At 28.8% G+C, this 18,471-nt stretch overlaps 1 protein-coding gene across 2 annotated transcripts in view; it reads right to left on the bottom strand.

Annotated features, from left to right (window-relative positions):
* The window catches only part of cnir (cornichon-like protein), a 29,979-nt gene extending 13,097 nt beyond the window's left edge, over positions 1-16,882 (bottom strand). The window contains exons 1-3 of one of the 2 annotated variants that reach the window (XM_075369549.1): positions 16,688-16,882; positions 8,369-8,437; positions 5,203-5,315 (exon numbers count right to left, since the gene is read on the bottom strand). In XM_075369549.1, the coding sequence (XP_075225664.1) occupies positions 5,203-5,315; positions 8,369-8,437; positions 16,688-16,759 (254 nt within the window). In that variant the 5' untranslated portion in view covers positions 16,760-16,882. The remainder of the gene's footprint in view (positions 1-5,202; positions 5,316-8,368; positions 8,438-16,687) is intronic. The other variant, XM_075369548.1, reaches the window with a different exon arrangement.
* Between the last annotated feature and the right edge of the window lie 1,589 nt (positions 16,883-18,471).

Below are 18,471 nucleotides of genomic sequence, written 5' to 3'. Positions count from 1 at the left end.
TAAAAAAATAGCCAAAATAAATGTGAGGGAATCATATTCACAATAAAATAAACAGCATATGTGGAATCTAATATAAATCATTCTAATATATTTTTCAGAGATATTTTGAAAGATTAAATTAATATCTGTATCCCTGGAATTTACACAGCCTCCAACAGAGATAAAATAAAATTTATAGAGAATATAGAAAACTAGACTCTAAATGAAACATTGGCATAGACTTTAATATTAAGAGGCACAAACACTGGCATACTGAAAGGGTTAAATGAAGAATTAAGTTAACTACACAGTATACAGTAACAAATGCTATAAATGATTTGGTAATACACCTACAACGATACAAAACAAGTAAAACATGCATTTATAAAATTACATTTATAAAACATAGTTATAAAATTAATGATTTGAATAACATGCACACATTTCTGGATTCATAAAATTCATATCAAGATCATTATGATATAATGGTGGGACTCTACATGGGGAATACATGAGGGAACAGTAAATAACAACTAACACATTAACTACAAAAAAAATTATGTGAAAGTTTGAAAACACACTGGCTGGAACATAAAACATCAAATATACAGTGATGAAAATCAATACGTTGAGACTCCAACTAATGATGTAAATGATGCAATCATAGAAAAAACAATCAAGCCAAATTTAAAAATATTAAAACCATGAGTCATAGAGGCCACTATAAAATCCATAAGTAAAGGGACAAACTGGGACAGAAATTGAAGACTGAACCTTTTAACAATAGGCTAACAAACTTAAAAAACAGAAATACTTTAAAAATAAAATTAGCACAATAAAATTAAGAACAAATCAAGCAGATAGCTGCCAAAATAATTTTAGAAAATGATAAACTATCAAACATTCACGGATAAATAAAAACAAAAGCATACAAAACACCAAATTGTAAATGGCAGTCTAATAAGTACAGATCAAAGATCTAGAGAAATAACCAATAAATTTAATGATTATTTTATAGATGCTGACAAAAAAATAGTAACTGATATAAACTCAAAGACAAATATATCAGATAGAGTACAAATATTTTTACTTTATGTAATCTATAACCTAAGCTTATTAAATCTATTTAAATCAACAGAGCATGAAACAGTCAGAGTCATTTAAAAACTGAAAAGAAACATAGCAACTGCAGAACTGCAGAACAATGACTTTACTGAAAAAAATCACAGATTATATTTGAAGCCTCTGGCTACTTTATTTTTGCATGGATACAGGAATGTTTTAAGATGAACATAAACAGCCATAATAATCCAATATTTAAATTTGATGACTATCAAATAGTACCTTGTTATAGATCTAAAGTCTTACTAAAAACATTCACCAAAATATTCTCAACATGTATTAAATTTAGATAACCCAATTCTTAGAGAATAACAATTTTATACGCCAAATCAGTTTTGATTCTGAAAGAGTAAGACCAACATCTTTGTAGAATTAATGAGTTAAGTAATAAACTGATGAATAAAAAAAAATAAACTTCTAGGAATATTTCTAAATCATTTGATTCATATAAATGCAAAATTTGAATACAAGTATTTAAGATATGTAAGAGTTACTGGGGGTTCTGAATTTTTCCAAAATTTATTTAAATAATAGAATACAAGCGGTTAAAATAAATAGTACATAGATTGACAAGAAGAAATATAGTTGTTATGGTTTAGGTTTAATACCACTAGGAACAGTGATGTCATTTATTTTATATATACTTTTTATAGATTCTTAACTGACCAAACACAAATATAATAGGATTTGCACACAATATTTTTATCATTACTTCAGACACTTGTAGGGAAAAGTGTAATCAGTCAGACCTTATTCCATTGTCAATATTATATCAAACTGGCTTGCAAATCACTAATTAAAAAAAAACCACATAAGACAAAAATTGTACTAATTTCTCAAACTAAAATGGGTCAGCTGCATCTAACTGTAAATCGACAATAAACACTGATTTCTCCAGACAGTATCTTCCTTTCTTCATAGAGAACAATCCCTCTACTAAATATCTGAGAATTATAATAGACTGTCATGTTAATTGGTAGAAGCATAGAGAACACCTCAAAAATATATTAAGATTAATATATGCATAGGTTTCAAAAAAATCTTTAAATTATTTGACTGTTTATAGAGCAATACTCTACATCAAGTTATTTTAATAGAGCTGGGGCAGAATTTTGAACAATCATCTAAAAAATTTGCAATTAGCTAAAAATTTAATTCTAAAATTAATATATGGAGTATCAAAAGTCATCCCATTCGCACAATCATTTGACTGCTATTTTTAACTTACAATAGATAGATCTACACTTTATGAACATTGACATACTTGCTGAAAAAATATCAATTAATTCCAGCTCCTTGCATTGTCAAAACTAGATTTAATATTCTGAATGTGAATTTCCCAAATAATAATTGAGCACTAGCTCAATGAAAATTTGAATATGTAGGACCAAAATTCTACAAAAGACTACCTATAGAATAAATGTTATAGAACAGACTGCACTGCTAAATGAGATAAAATTATACCTAACAGGTATCACTTATGAAGAATTTCTAGACAAGAAAAATATCATATTTAATCACTGACAATTAAACAAATTAACACAAGTCATGCTATAAAATTTGTTTACTCACATAACAATTAAAGCTGAAAAAAAAGAAAAGAAAAAAGGACATTGTTTATACAAATTCTGTTGTTTGATGAGCAATTCTGTATTGCTCTCCTGAAATAGACTTAATTTTGAATTCTATGAATGACTAGCCAAACAAAATCTTAAATGACAAATTTTTTAACTGGGTGTTAAAGCACTTTCATTTTACTCTTGCAACCTTCCATAGTAAGCTCTATTTCCCGTCAAAAATATTACTGATAATTTCTTTGTTATTTCACAAATTTATAATGGATTGAAAAAGTATTTCGCTTTGAACTGAATTTATTCATTTAAAATACTTCATATGTAAATTACATACATAATAAATTAGATTTGTGTATTTGAGATTTATTTGTACCAGATGGTTGTAGAACGTTTACTCATGTTACAACAGAATGCTTTTATAAACCTATTACATCCTAGATTGAAGTTGCATCCTACTAGCCCAATGAAAAAGTTTCCATACCTGCAGAAATAGTATACATTCCTATACATATCATAATATCAATTGGGTGATTTTAATTCATGTGTTAGTTTTTTGTCTAGAAAGCTATATTGCAGTTTATACTTTGAATTTATGTAATACTTTCTCTGAATACTTATTTGTGCATATTTATGTAAGTTATTTTTTCTCTGTAAGCTTTCTATGCATTTTTTATTAGGAGTCAATCTGTACGTTAGGAGTCAATTTATGTATATTTTTTATGTACTTTACAGTGTTGAGGTTTTTTAATGTTACTCTCAAATGGCATCGAAATATTGAACAGAATAAATAGTTATTAAACCCAAAAAAATAATGTAATCAGACATCAGCAATATTGCAAGTTAGAATATTAAACTTTAAGGGGATACATGGTTGGATTGGCGTAGAAAAATAAAAAAAAAAACATAAAATAAGATGACCTTCACAATCAACTACATCTTAAGTTGATACTTTTACTAACATGCATTTGGTCTGTATAAAGAGAATTGTAGGGAGGTTGAGCAAGGAACTTTATAAAATTTATTTTTTAACAATTGTTACAAATTATTATTCTTACTTTTCCGGCTAGAGCAAACTATACTGCTATAGCAATAACAGAAAGTATATACAAGAGGTTATCTCAAAAGTAAAGACAGTTTCAGTGTAAAAAATTTCAGATTTTTTTGTGACGTTCCGTTAAGACATGGTAGCCAACATGCACAAACTTTTCCGAAACCTAAATGGTCGTGAAAAATACGACCAATAACAGCTCTTAAAGCATCAGGAAAAAGAAGGGCCAGGTTGGAAATCGTTAAGAGACGATCTTTTCTGATTTCATCATCGACACGTTTCAACAAGTCCTTGGTGATTATTGAAAGCCTTTCCAAACATTCTTCATCATGCACTTTAATTCTGTTATTTCCACACCTTTTACATCATTTCCAGACATTTCTTTCATTCATTATCATCATACACAGCAACCAATTGCCTATGAATTTCAGCTGGCTTAACATTTTAATGGTTATAAAAACATATGATTCCATGTACTTCACAGTCAGCGGCAAAATCGATTTTCCTATTAATTTTATAACGTAACTCACATGTAATCAAAGATACTACAATGCGACAACTTACAGACAACAATGCAGTGTATATATTACTAGTGTGGCCATGAATGGCCAACTTTAAGATAAGAAATTTCCCAACAGTTTTTAATTTAGAGATAACCCTTGTAGATCAGTAAAAAAAACTGGTCTTTTTTTAAGTTTTGTGCATTAGGGAGGCATTTAGAAAAAAAAATAGATATAAATAAATTGTAAATAATTTGCAAAATAAATGTTTAGTCCAATGCTCCTCTAGGTCCAAAAAATCTATTTTTATCTAATGGACATTTATGGGTATGTACATATGTATATTGGCCTGTATTTGGTCTTACAACTCTGGACCCCGTTGACCGATTTTCTTCTAACTTGGTAGATAGATACTAAAATTTTTATTTAATATTCTACACTTCCTCAAAAAACGCCTTTATATAATTTTCTTTTTTAGCTATATCTTGTTTCACAAAATATGTTAATGGGAGTTTTTTGCATGTATATTTTCTTCATCAACAGGCCTTCAAAACACTATAAAATTTTTTTCCCCATCCCACTCCAATAGTTAACCTCTAGGACCATTGTTAGGTATTGCTTCAGAGGATGAGATGGATGATTTGTAGCATGTGAAAATGCTGTGTCTGACCGGGATTCAAACCCAGGACCTCCAATGAAAGGGCGAGACGCTACAACTCACGCCACAGAGGCCAGCCACTTCAACAGTCTGTCGTAACAAAAAATATTTTTTTAATTAATAAAGATCTTTTTTTTGTGTTTGTTCACTAATTTTATCAAAGATAAAATAATTTTAAATGAATTTAACACATACATTTCAGTGAATCAAATTCCTTTACAAATTTTATAGTTTAAGTATTAAAATATAAAATAAATTTTTACAAAAATGTCAAAACTATTATCTAATAATAAATAAAATTAGTAAAACTATTGTACTTACTCATATCCAAGCCATAAAACAATTGGTAAATTACCAATTGCCAAGTACCAGAAACCATAAAGAATAAAAAGCACCAATAGGGCCAAATGAGCAATAAACTTTGGTAAAATCCACTGTAACAATATAGAATTTTTTTTATAAATTTTTCTTTTTATATTAATAGTGTTAAGTTAAGTAAATGTATATATGTACAAGATACCAGCAGCCTGAAGGTTAATCTGAATCTCAAAACTGCCAATAACAGTAATTATACAATATAAACAGTCCACGATGAGTTGCACTTAGCAAAAATTATCATTAATTACTAAATCCTTTCTTCCTAAGAAATATACACAACAAAATAATGACAGAAACAGTTTATGGACAGTAATTGTTGTAATTTACTAGCTAATAAATATTACATATAAATCAAAAACATAGTATAAAGAACTGTAGAACAATAAAATACTGATTGTAATGCCAGAAATTAATAGTTATAAGTGATCTAAAATGAGTTACACATGTTACTCCTAAAAATAGCACAATTATTCTTAAGAATACAAAGCTTTTACATGTCCAGCTTTTTACGAAAAGTGAGAAGTAAAGTGACTTTCCTTTACATTCTCCAACAAGCCCAACCCAATAAATGTAGATAATATTCAGCTCTAAAAATGACCTCTGAATATCAAAGGAACTTTATTAAAAAATCATTTCTCACAGTTAAAGGTACTGTGACAAGTGGTGCTTGTAGTATTTACAAGTGTCACACCGTCATATGAAAGCCTGAGATAGATAGTCTATTCCACAATAACTCTAAAAGGCAGTAAAAAATCAATTAATAAATTGAACTAGAATTTTGAATAATATAAAAAATTACACTTCCTTACAACCTGATCATTTTGCAACACTTGGAATAGGTCAGATGATATTATATGGGTAACTGATGATTAAACTTGTATTGAATTCTATTCCGGTGGAACTTATCCATGTGTTTGTATTTATGAATATACTATTTTTCCCTAAAAAGAATAGATACTAATTTTTTAACAATTGCTGAAAAATCTTCCTGTTGATTTTTTTTAAAGAACAGGTATCCATCGAATTTTAAGATTCATTTTTCCCGACTTTTACTAACCAATTTAGTAAAAATTTCCTGACTTTCACAATGTTAGCTATTGTCACTTACTCCACAAAATATAAAGATATTTTATCTTTTTGCAGCCTCCACCATCCTCATAGCTGCCCAACTCACACCTTTTTTTATTAGTTATTATTACATTCATTTTTAAAGTTTATTTTTTAAAGATTTTTGTTTTACAATATACATTTAAAATTAAGCTATTTTTTGTGATAAACTGTTTCAGTAAATTACACTGCAAAGTACAGAAAAAAACAATATTTAATAAGCTTTTTTTGCATAAAAATGAACATTATGAGATAATTAAAATAACTTAGATTAAGAAATAAAAACTAACTAAATCAATTTTTTAAAATAACTGGCTCGCATGTAAAATTGCTAAATGTTTTTCACAAAAACTAGCCTATATTATTTTGCAAAGTAAACAAAAAACAATATTTAATAACTTGGTTTGCACACAAAAAAACTTGGTTGTATGATCATAACTTAAAGGAAAACTAGAACAGAACACCTTATTTTGTACAGAAAACAAACATTAATAACATTTACTTGAAAAATATTTTGTCATTATTATTCTAATGTATTTGCAGAATATCAACAAAGTATGGTGCAAGGCAATGATTAATGACATAAGAGCATTCAGTAGCTCCAAGCTGGAATTTTGACCTTGTACAACTATCAGGAAACATAATTTTAAAAGTTGCACCACTATCTTCACATGAACTTAAGCGTAACTTATTTTGTACATTGAGAACCTACATAATCTCCACCTTAGAAACATCGTCTTTATAACAAAAAGATGTAATTGTGTTGTTACTTTGTGTAAATGAAGTCGAGGATTCAAATGTATCATTTGCTGCTGAAATGCTATTACTCTGACCAGAAGATCCAGGTAAAGAACAAAATGTTTTTTACATACATCACAAAAAACACGATACACTATTTCTTTTCAACCAACTGAATTCTGGGTGTGAGTTTATATCTAACCACCAGTCATTAAACACAGTCTTTTTAGATGCCGTTTAAAACCAATTAATTACCTAAAATACAAACAAATCCATGGAGGTTTGAGAGAAATTTCAGGAAAACATTTAACAACCTTTAAATTTTTCAATGGTAATTTTTTGTTAAAATTTCACCAGTGAAAAAATTAACTGCACTTTGGAATATTCCTCCATTAATATAAAATAATAATTAGGGAATGTAAGTAAGAACAGGACATGTTAATGGCTGCTTGATACACATAGTTGCAATGAGCTGGGTGATGGGGATGACCACTTCCCGATATGGGGAAAGTATATCAAATATATTTTGGCATTACTTAAAAAATAATTTATTAATTATAACTAACATAATCTTAATTTGTCAACAAAAATGCAATTCTCTGAAATTTTTTACTGATTTTCTAAGAATTCCTGACTTTTCCGAAGTTTTATATTTCCTGATTTTTACTACCTGTGGGAACCATGCACAATTAAAAGATTTTCTTTTTCTTTTCAAAATTTACATAAATATGTATTCAAATAATTTTCATTAATGCTTTCTGAATTGACACTTGCTCACAGTTATTTTTTGTATTTAATATCCTCATGAGTTTACCTTAATATTATTTCAGGTATTTGTATTTTAAATAATTAATAGATACTCTAATCACTTCTATTTTTTTTTTTTATAAATAATTTGTACTTTATGATATTGCTCTAATCAAGGTTTTATCATAGTTTCCCTTGATCCATCCATGCAAATGCTGAGGAAGGTCCTATTTTTTTAACCACGTAGTAATAAAAATCTATTTATTTATGGCATGATCTACATATAATACATTATTATGTAATGAAATAATATTATGTTGATAATATTAAAGAGAATAAAATATTTAGTTATTTATGTAGACAGCAGTTCAATAATTCATTAAAAAAATACCTCTCCCAACTCTTACAGATAGGCATAATTAACACTATTTCAACAATGTGGTCATCACAAAAAAAAATTATTTTAAATAACATTATTATTATAAACAAAAAAATTAATGGTAAAAATTATACTTACAAAGTTTAATTTCGAACAGCACTGTTGAGCATTTAAATAATCACATTCCAAATCTGACAGGGTAATAATCTATAATTCAATATAAATTAAGAAAAACAATGGTAAAAAAAAATATTATGATTTCTCATAAAATAAATTTGATCAAAAATATTTAAAAACAAAAAAAAAATTCAGCTATTTCTGTAATATAAGTTCTTAAAGCTTATGTGATTTCTTATTCAGAAAACAATTTTTAGATTTTAAATGTTCAATATAACTAGTGTTACATATCAATTTCATAAAGTGATATTGTAATACGGTTACATCTTACTTATATTTGCTCAAATTATGTTTATAATGAAATATCAACAAATTGTGGCTAAAAAAATAACTGATAATACTAAAATCAAAGAGTACTGCTGTTAGATGTACACTGAAAGCTAAGCACTTTACTTTTTGAACTCGATACCTTGATTTCAATTAATAGTGTTTTACGTGTTCAATAACTGAAATTATTATTTTATTGTATTCTAATTATTGGTTAATTTTTACTTTATTGAAATGAAGTATTTAAATGTAATCTGGGCTTATTTAACTTTTTTTCATTCCTTGGGTAAATAAATACTAATTAAAAATGTTTTAAGTGAGAAAAATCAGTCTTGCTTAAAGATTACAAATCTCAAGAAAAAAAAAATCTCGTTACAATTTGGTAATCAAATACAGATATAACAGATTTTTGGATCAATGGAACTAACTTTATCAATAATATATATATATATATATATATATATATCTGTCAAGAGGCACTTCTTTAGTATGAAATTTTGGATAATCCGTATGATTGTTATTAATGAATATACACTGGACATTGAAGGTTGTCCTAAAAACAGGTCAACTGTTAGCTGACAGCTCTTTTTATATCACTTTAACTGCTCTCAGCAATATGTAGAGCTCATTTATTGATTAAAATACATTTGTTCAATCATTCCATGAATCTTTAAAAGTCTACAACAAAAGCAATCTTAATGTTGATTCATTCTCATATCTCAGTCATCTTGAATTTCACAAAACATACTAATAAACAAAAGGCTATAAATCAATGAATAATCACAATAGAATGATGTTGTAATTGATGTTACCATAGTCACAAAGAATGCAGCAGCATTTCTATAGCTTTGCATTGGCAGACTATTTAAAAAAAGTTGGAAGGTTTAGAACAAATCTTGTTGAGAAATTTCCACCACACACTTTTTATATAAAATAATTTTCACTACATTTGGAATGGAATGGAATGGAATGCAAAATTGGCGGGAGTTTATAGTTTCTCCCTATGGATCGCAGAACCTGGACAGAGTCCCTTGCTGCTGGATGATTGTATCGGGCGTGTTTTTAAAGTTTTATTTTAAGTGACGGGTCTAATTTTTCAAGTTTTGTCTTATTTAATATTTTGTGTTTTTAAGGACGGATTTAATTGCATTCCAATCCGTGGTTAAACCAGCGTTATCAAACCCATTTTATGGGCCGACCGCAGAAGGCTAGGCTTATGAAACCTGTCCTCCCGACGTAATTCCCCTTCAGACCGTCCACTTTCGGTGCTAACGCTTCATAGGCTAGCAGGAATACACCACAACGGGGCACTAACTATATGGAGGGAGCAATGCGCCCCTTTCTCCGGAGGAGTCGCAATTGCTGATTTAAGTTAATTTTAAATGTAAGTTTTAAAGGAGGGGTTGAGTAGAAGCCCTTCATCCACTTCTGTTATGGCTGCCTTTCAGGACGCATCTCTGCTGGCACTACATTTAACATCAATAAAAAATTTAAGTTAACTATTATGACCTTTATACATTCAACTATTATCAAAACCAACAAGCTTCAATTCCCAAAACATGTAGAAATATACTGTGGCACTATTATGCTTTACACCAAACCTGACATGAAACTTTACTGAAGATGTATCAGTAAAGAATGATATGGATGACCTCTTTCATCCTTAGACGTCAACAATAAGAGCTACATTTTTATTACATGGTATTAATGTATTTAAGAAAATGGATCAAAATGCGCATTAGTGATAGTTTAAGCTCAAATGTTGATTTTGTAGCAGAAAAACATTAAGTTCTAATTCTGCTGAGAATAGTCACAGTTTATACTACAATACAATGGAACAGATATAGTTCAATGTTTCATACAAGAAAGGAGCTATAAAACTTATATTCCTAGCTAAGAATAATTAAATGATAAAACAGTTAATAATTCTCATTATAATTCAGACCATATAATAACAAAAAAAAAAAATATATATATATATATTAATTGATTTTGGGATAATATTACAGTAGCAATACCTCGGTATATTGTCTTAGCACAAAAAAGTCACATCAATTCTTTATAACAAATAGTAAAATTTAAAAAAATAAAAATAATAGGTAATTTTATAAATGAACTCTTCCATATAATTGAACATCAATCATTCTACTCTCTTCTTGTAGACACCAACACTGTTAGAAAAGAAAGAATTCATAGCAGACTATATTAAGCAATGCTAAATATCTTACCAAAGGAGTAAGTTGACTATACTGGGTATAATGAAATTAATTAAATCTTCTGTAAGCACATGAGACACCCTATAACCAATGCTTGAAATATCAATTTCAATACATCCGTACAGCCTTAGAAGCAAACATCACATCCCAAAGCCTCTTTTTGACATACGGGTCATGATTCTCTACCATCTGCAATCATCCTCGTAGGATGGAAAATGTTCAGTAAGCCACGATAATGCATTTTGGAAAACAGTCTTCTCTTCAATTTTCACTGGTATCATCCTTCTTGTAATTCCAAATCATGTAGCAGGATTCAAGAATAATCAAAAATGGTGAGATATACGTGTAAGATAGTGTTTACTGTTTGGAAATTGCGATCAATCCAAAGCAACAGCTCAAGGTGTCTTATTGATTTGGTAACAATTTTGTCAACGTGGTTAGTAAAATGTAACTTCCTATCAATATGTACACCCAAATTACATACTACTTCCTCGTGATTTATGCTTTTATAAGAGATCTTATATTGATAGTTGGCCAGTGATTTTTCATGAAAACGTTAAAAATGTCAATTTTGTCTAAATTTAATGGTGTACAATTTGTATTAGACCAATTGTGTAAAATGTCTGTTTGCAGAACAACAAAATCATCATAATTATTCAACATTGCAAGAAGTTTGAGGTTGTCAGTAACTAGCAAGATGTTAGACTGATGCCTTTCTCAGAATTGTTAAAAAACATTAAATAACAATGATGCAAGATGTAAGCTTTACAAAACCCCAGATGTTGCAACATATCATTTAGAAGCTCTTCCTGTGATCTTGACTTGGAAAGACCTACTGGTTAGGTAATAATGTAACCATATTAGCACAGCATCAGTAACTCCATATGCGGACAACGTTATGTTGTGAGGCACAATGAAAATTACTTTCTTAAAATCAATTACTTTTTATTTAATGTCAACCTGTCCTCTATTTTCAACTTCAGAGGCTACAAATGACATCACCTCATTCAAATCTATGGCCATAGAGCTTTGAGCCATAAAACCATGTTGGCATGGATCAATAGCATTGTGTAGAATCCCATAAAGCTACTTGTAAAAAATTTTCTCAAAAATCTTTGCAATTGAATTCAGCACAGAGATTGGTTATAATTTTTTATATCACATTATCACATAAGTCATCTCTTTTCCGAACTGTGATACCAGCACAGTTTTCCAGCAATCTGGGAAAACAGGAAATTTTAAAGTGAGATTATATATGAAAGCAAGGCATAGAGAAATGATTTCTGCAGTCCCTTTCAATATAAATGGAGGGATTCGATCAATGCCAGCCGCAGTATGTGGCCTGAGCGCTGCAGTAGCTTTAATGACATCACCTTCTGTGACAAAAGAAATGCCTGCTTTACCAATAAAATAGTATTTATGTAATATATTATTATTATCTACTAGTATTATAAAGTATTATATAGTATATAAAGTAGTATAAAAATCTTCTTTTTTTTATAATTTACATTCTCCTCCACCTCCACTACTATTGAACCCCTAACCTCCAAACAAAACTTAGGGGGGAAAAGGAAACGCAACAGAATAGCGAAACAGCCTTTGTATATTGTGTGTATGCTTTAAATGTATAAGAAAGTAGAGAAAAATATAAATTTTATTATCTTTTTCTTCTCTTTTTCCTTCTACAGCAGCTGCAGGTGAAGACTAGCATGCAAGTAATTTTTAAATATTTTATCATCACAGTAGCTCCAGAGATCAACTTCAATATCACTTTTCCTCCATACACCTTTCAAAAGGTGACAACTATGAATTCCATTTTGGGTGGAATAATTGATGGACTAACGTTGATCTGTTGGGAACTTTTATGCTGACGTCAACACAATGGGGACGCCCATCATGCAGAAATCTATGAAGTAGCATAATATCAAATGTTTCTCTTCTCAAGGCCAAAGCAGGAATATCAAATCAATGCTAGAGCTTGGTCACAGTTAACTCAGAAAGATCCACTTTCAGCAAAGCCATGATACAAATTTGTTCCAGACACCTTCGATCAATTCCTACCAGAAAAGTTGCTTACGGTTCCAAGTACAGGTGGAATACTCAAGATGGCTTCTTACTAGTGCCTTATACAGTAAGATGCAGGTGTTAGGATTTTGAATAACTTTTGTCCAATTCCAAATTTCTTCTAAAAGAAATTGCTACTTATAGACTCCACATGACTGACTAGTAGTAACCTGCTGTCAAGGAAAATACCAAGATCCTTGGTTTCAACTACTTTGCTTATTGTTTCCCCAGAGATAATATAATCATAACACACAGGATTAGTTTTCCTTGTAAAGGATATGAATTTTATTTTTTTTTTAATTTAGTGGCATTCATTCGATAATTACTGCTTTGTAAAATTTGTTGATTTGACTCTGTCTTGATCTCCTCATAAAGTTTTAAGTCATCAGCATACTGCTGAATTCCACAATTAACATATAAACAAATATAACACAAAAATAGAGGTCCAAGATTAATCTTGAGGAACAGCAGATTTCATCAAGTAAGATTCTGAAATATCACCACCAAAATGCACACAGAAAGATCTACCACCCAGATAAGAAGAAACTCATTTTATATAAGTTTCTCTAAAACCAAAATACAGCAGTTTATAAATTAAAATATGGCGAGACAATAATAATAATAAAATCTTACAGTACAAGTAGAATTCATAAGAGAAATCTTTAACTATTTTCCTGATAAGTACACATGTTTGGCAGGGAGATGAGAAAGCCTCTCTCTCATCAATTCTATTTAACAGAGTTAAAAAAAAAATAAGAGAATAAAAAAAACTAAAAACCTCAAAAATTAACAAAATCTTCTTAGGATACAAAATTTAGAAATACGAGTAGAATGCTAAGTTTTTGCAAATGATTTAGCCTTCTTAACAAAAGATTTAGAATCAATGCAAAAACAAACAGAAATCTACAATAAAATCACTATCAGAATAGATCTATAAATTTCCAGTGAAAAAACAAAATATATTTAAAATTGCAATAAAACTTTTAAAAATGAAATATAAAAGTCAATCAATTCAAATATCTTATTGAAGTAATAGAACAAAATGGATTAAAAATGAGAGATCTACAGATCTCTCATTTTTACTCTCAATGTAACAATAATAATAAAAAGATTTAATAAAGTCTATCCATTAATTAAAAACTTTAATAAAACAAAAAATCCTTATCTAGAAATGCAAAATTAAACCAAACAATATAAAAACCAAGTTTATACGCCTCTGAATGCTTATCTATTTATTTAAGGTTTAGTAGAAAAAATAGACAATTACTAAAGAAGAATTTTACATAAAACCATTCCACCTACAAAAAGCGAAGAAGGCTGGAAAATACAACCTGATTTAAAACAATATGAACAAACTGAAAAATTCTCTAAAGGAAAATCTTCAATTTTAAGGGCACCCTTATAGAATGAATAATAATAGATTAACAAAATAAAATATTTGATCACTTCACAAATAAAAAATGGAACTAAAATGGTCTGCAAAAACCTCTAGATTTAAAAGAACAAATAACATGCGAGATATTAAAAATAGGGAAAAATTATAAAATAATATTAAAGGATTCTGGTAAAAATCCTCTCCCAAAAAAAGTATGAGCTAACTGGATACAAGAAAGAAGAAGAAAACTCATAAAATATGAGAAAACAAACTTTATTCTATTATATTCAAAAAATAAAATCATATGAAATTAACAAAACTGAATAACTAACTAACAATATAATACATTCAACTAAATCATAAGTACACAATTCAATTAAAATGTAATAAAAATTAACAGTAATTAACTTTTGTTTTACATTTACACATTGTTTAACAGATGAAACAAACCATTTAAAAGTAGTAATACAAAGAAAAAGCAACGGCCCTTATTTTTTTTTAAAAACATGAAACTAATAACTGCAGTTATGACAAAAGAAGTGTCACAATATTTTAATCGTTTACAGTTATAACACAATGTAACTTGTCGTTTTTAAAAAAAAAATGTTTAATGTCCAAAATGATTTGGCAAAGCAAGATGATTTAAAGAAAATTAGCTGCTTAAAGAAAATGCAAATTGTTATAGTATCAAAATTAATTTTTAATCTAAACATAATATGACAAAGATCTACAGTACAAAGAAAAGGATGGTTAGATTGCATTAGGAGCATCAAAAAAACGACCAAGGAGGAGAATGTTTTTTGAGTTGGAGCAGTAAAGAAGTAAAGTTAAGTGAAAGCCATGATCTGCAGACCATCCAATAACTGTACATAGGGATTGAAATAATGAGACAGATCACTCGGAAATTGATAAAATATTTATTTATTCACTGCGCAGCTTGTATATGTCTCCGAGTCATGTGATACAACCACTCAAAGTTATTTTAAAAAGTATCTATGTATTATCTCCTGTTTCTAATTATTATTCAATAGTTCAAATTGTAAACATTAAGTTGAAACATGTAGTTTTCATTCTTTCACAATTGATAACAATAAATAAAAAAAGAAAATAATAATCTAGAGCATAAATATTGTGGGATTCAGCATTTGAATACCTGAACTAATGGAGCTAATTTTATCTTTTAAATTATTATCTATTATTCATATAAAATATCCACTTCAAAAGAAATAAATTATATAGAATGCACATGTTTGTTAATTTATTTTTCATTTTTTTTTTTAATAGTTTTATTAGTGGTTAAAAGTTGTTACTTCTGACCTCATTAAATAATATTATGAAAAAAACAATTTAATAAAAAGGTGGAGCACACATCATAAAAAAATAGCAAAGTTTATATTATATATATATATATCAATTAAAAGAAATGTTAGAACCAATCTAAATACATGAATATATTCTTCTAGGTGATCTTATCAATGATATTATGCATTTCCTTCATTAGAAGTGTTGCGAGGCGTGATACACAAGGATTAATTTAAAAAATTATACTCCACAAAAGGGTTGCAAGGAAGTAATAAAAGAAATCTTTCACTGATTCAATACATTGAAATACTTCATCATATAACACCCAGAATTTTTTATTGTTTTTTCAATCAATGTGCTATCTTACATTAAGTCGGTAACAATAACTATCACAGATAACAAATAATAATTACTTTTAGTTTCCTTCTGCAACTACACTGAAATTTTCAAGTAAACAAACAGCATGTATTAACAAAAAAATGAAAGAATACAAAAGATGCAGTAGTAATAATTAAAAAAGCAATATAACTAAAACTTAAAATTACCAGGATAACAAATTTGAGTGTCACTAGGTTTTTCAAGAAACAACTTATTTTTAATTTTGTTCATTATAACAAGACCAGTTTTTTAACATCTGAAATACCAAATACCAACAAAATAATTAATATAAGTATAAATAAAGATGTTATTAAAAAAAACTAAACTATAATGCAAATTAAGTTAACAGCAACTGTTTTGGTGGGGACTATTCAAGAGGTCATCTCTAAAAAAAATATATGAGATCCGAGATATCTTTCTGATTTAAGCGTTAAATGCAAGTGTGAAAGTAAATAACTGACTCATACGTAATAAATATGCTCAAATTATACTAATACACAGTAAAAAGTAATGTAGAAGCACATCAAACCAGCTAGGTTGTTGATAAAAATGAAGATTAAAGTAATTAGAAAAAATTGTAAAACTTACATGTTATATTTGGTATATAAACAAAAATAAAAAGTAATGATCTACAGGAAAATAGTTAAAATACATAACTTAATTAAGTTACAAGGATACAAAATACACAATTAAAAACAGCACAGATCCGGTGTTCATTAAAGAAAAGGCCAGTATCAACGCCTCAGACATCGCTATAATTTAAATATACTTACAAAATAAAATCATAAACAAATTAATCTCACGCATAAAAACATAACCTTTACACGAGCACAGCTCACACCTCGATTACCGTGAAGCAAGTTAGGTTAAAATTTACGATAACTCGATCATAACGATAGTGATACATCGAAGAAACGAAAACTAACAAATACTGCAGTTTCACATTTTAATCGTTTCTAAAGAATGTAATTCTTGAAATAGAACGTTTAAAAAAAGCTGAAACAAGCAATTTTCTTTCTTTTTTTTAAGTAATAATAATTATCTACTATAAATTTTCTTAAAAAATAAAAAACCATTTTGATATTTATAAATAAATACATAAATTTACGCAATTCAACATGCAACAGCACATAACAATATCACAGTCGTTTATATTTACACGGTTCATGCAGAGTTTTCTTCGAACCGTAAATTGAAACATCTCTAGGCAAATAAAGAATTTATAATTATTCAATTCTCCACTTTAAGAACAAATTTAAAATAATATAAAAACACAATACAACAATACTGTAATCGCACACAATAAAAAATTTGTAACATTTTATTTTCAAATTATACGGAATGTTTTCAGGCAGAAGATATATTTTTTTAGCTAATTTATCAGTAGACTTAAGTACGGACCTAAGCACAACTTTTATTAATGTTGCCCATCTTAAAATGGGGAGATTTAATTAATATATAATGAATTATTTATTTAATCTATGTACTACAGTTGACTTGGTATGATGTTAGCTTTAAAAATATCTTCTGTAACAAAAATTCTTTACACCATTTAAAAGAAAGCCATTAAAATTGTTGTTGTTTGTTGTGTTTCATTGTGCTAATCAGCTAACAGAAAAATGATAATTATATTTACTTTGGTTTTAGATACTGCTCTACAGAGTAATAATTAGATGTGCTAATGAAATACATTTTCAGTGTGTTTTTAAGCTCAGTAAATTTTTTAAGCTTTTGTTACCAGGGGCATATACAGCTCAAACAGAAGGGGGGCAGCCTTCTGAATTTAACTTCTTTCATGGGGGGAAGGGTAGTTATGAGAGAGGGATTGCTATGCAATAATACACAATAATACACAATAATCAAAGGAAGAATAAAATATTTATTTTAAAAAAAACAATTAATTTTGTAACAACAGTTTTCAAGAATTAGGTGTAAATTGTCTAACTTTTTTGTTTTTTTCTATTCATTTTCATGAAGACTAGTAAAGTTGGATGACTATTGGAACGCCGTCCATGAATGATTTTGCAGATTCTATTGCAGTCTAATGTCCCTGGGAATGTGTATCTGCTCTGGAATAATCATTCACTTAGTAAAAAATCTGATGAAAAAACCTCAACCACCTCTTATTGGCTGATGGCTAAGAACACACAACAGAGGAGAGCGTCAATAAGCTTCTTCTTTAGAATCACAATATCTATCTTGGTGAGGGCTAGAAACAACCCATGATCATCTATCCAGGCATTGACCCTGTGCATCACTTGGCTGAACCTCAGTTGGGCGTGCTCCACGCCACGGTCTGCAATAATAAGTAGCACAAGTCAGCGTATTCAATCGAGGCCATCTGTGGCATTTCTGCCTCAGCAGGCCGTCGTAGATGGCATTCCAAAGGTCGGGGCTAAGGATCGACCCCTGCGTCCTGTGATCGTGGTTCTACACTAGCCTGCCGCAGTCTTTTAGATGAG

The sequence above is a fragment of the Lycorma delicatula genome, chromosome 6 (genome assembly GCF_047948215.1).
Source record: "Lycorma delicatula isolate Av1 chromosome 6, ASM4794821v1, whole genome shotgun sequence".
Taxonomy (NCBI): Eukaryota; Metazoa; Arthropoda; class Insecta; order Hemiptera; family Fulgoridae; genus Lycorma; species Lycorma delicatula.
The sequence above is the reverse complement of the archived record's forward strand: the minus strand, read 5'-3'. Positions and strand labels throughout refer to the sequence as shown.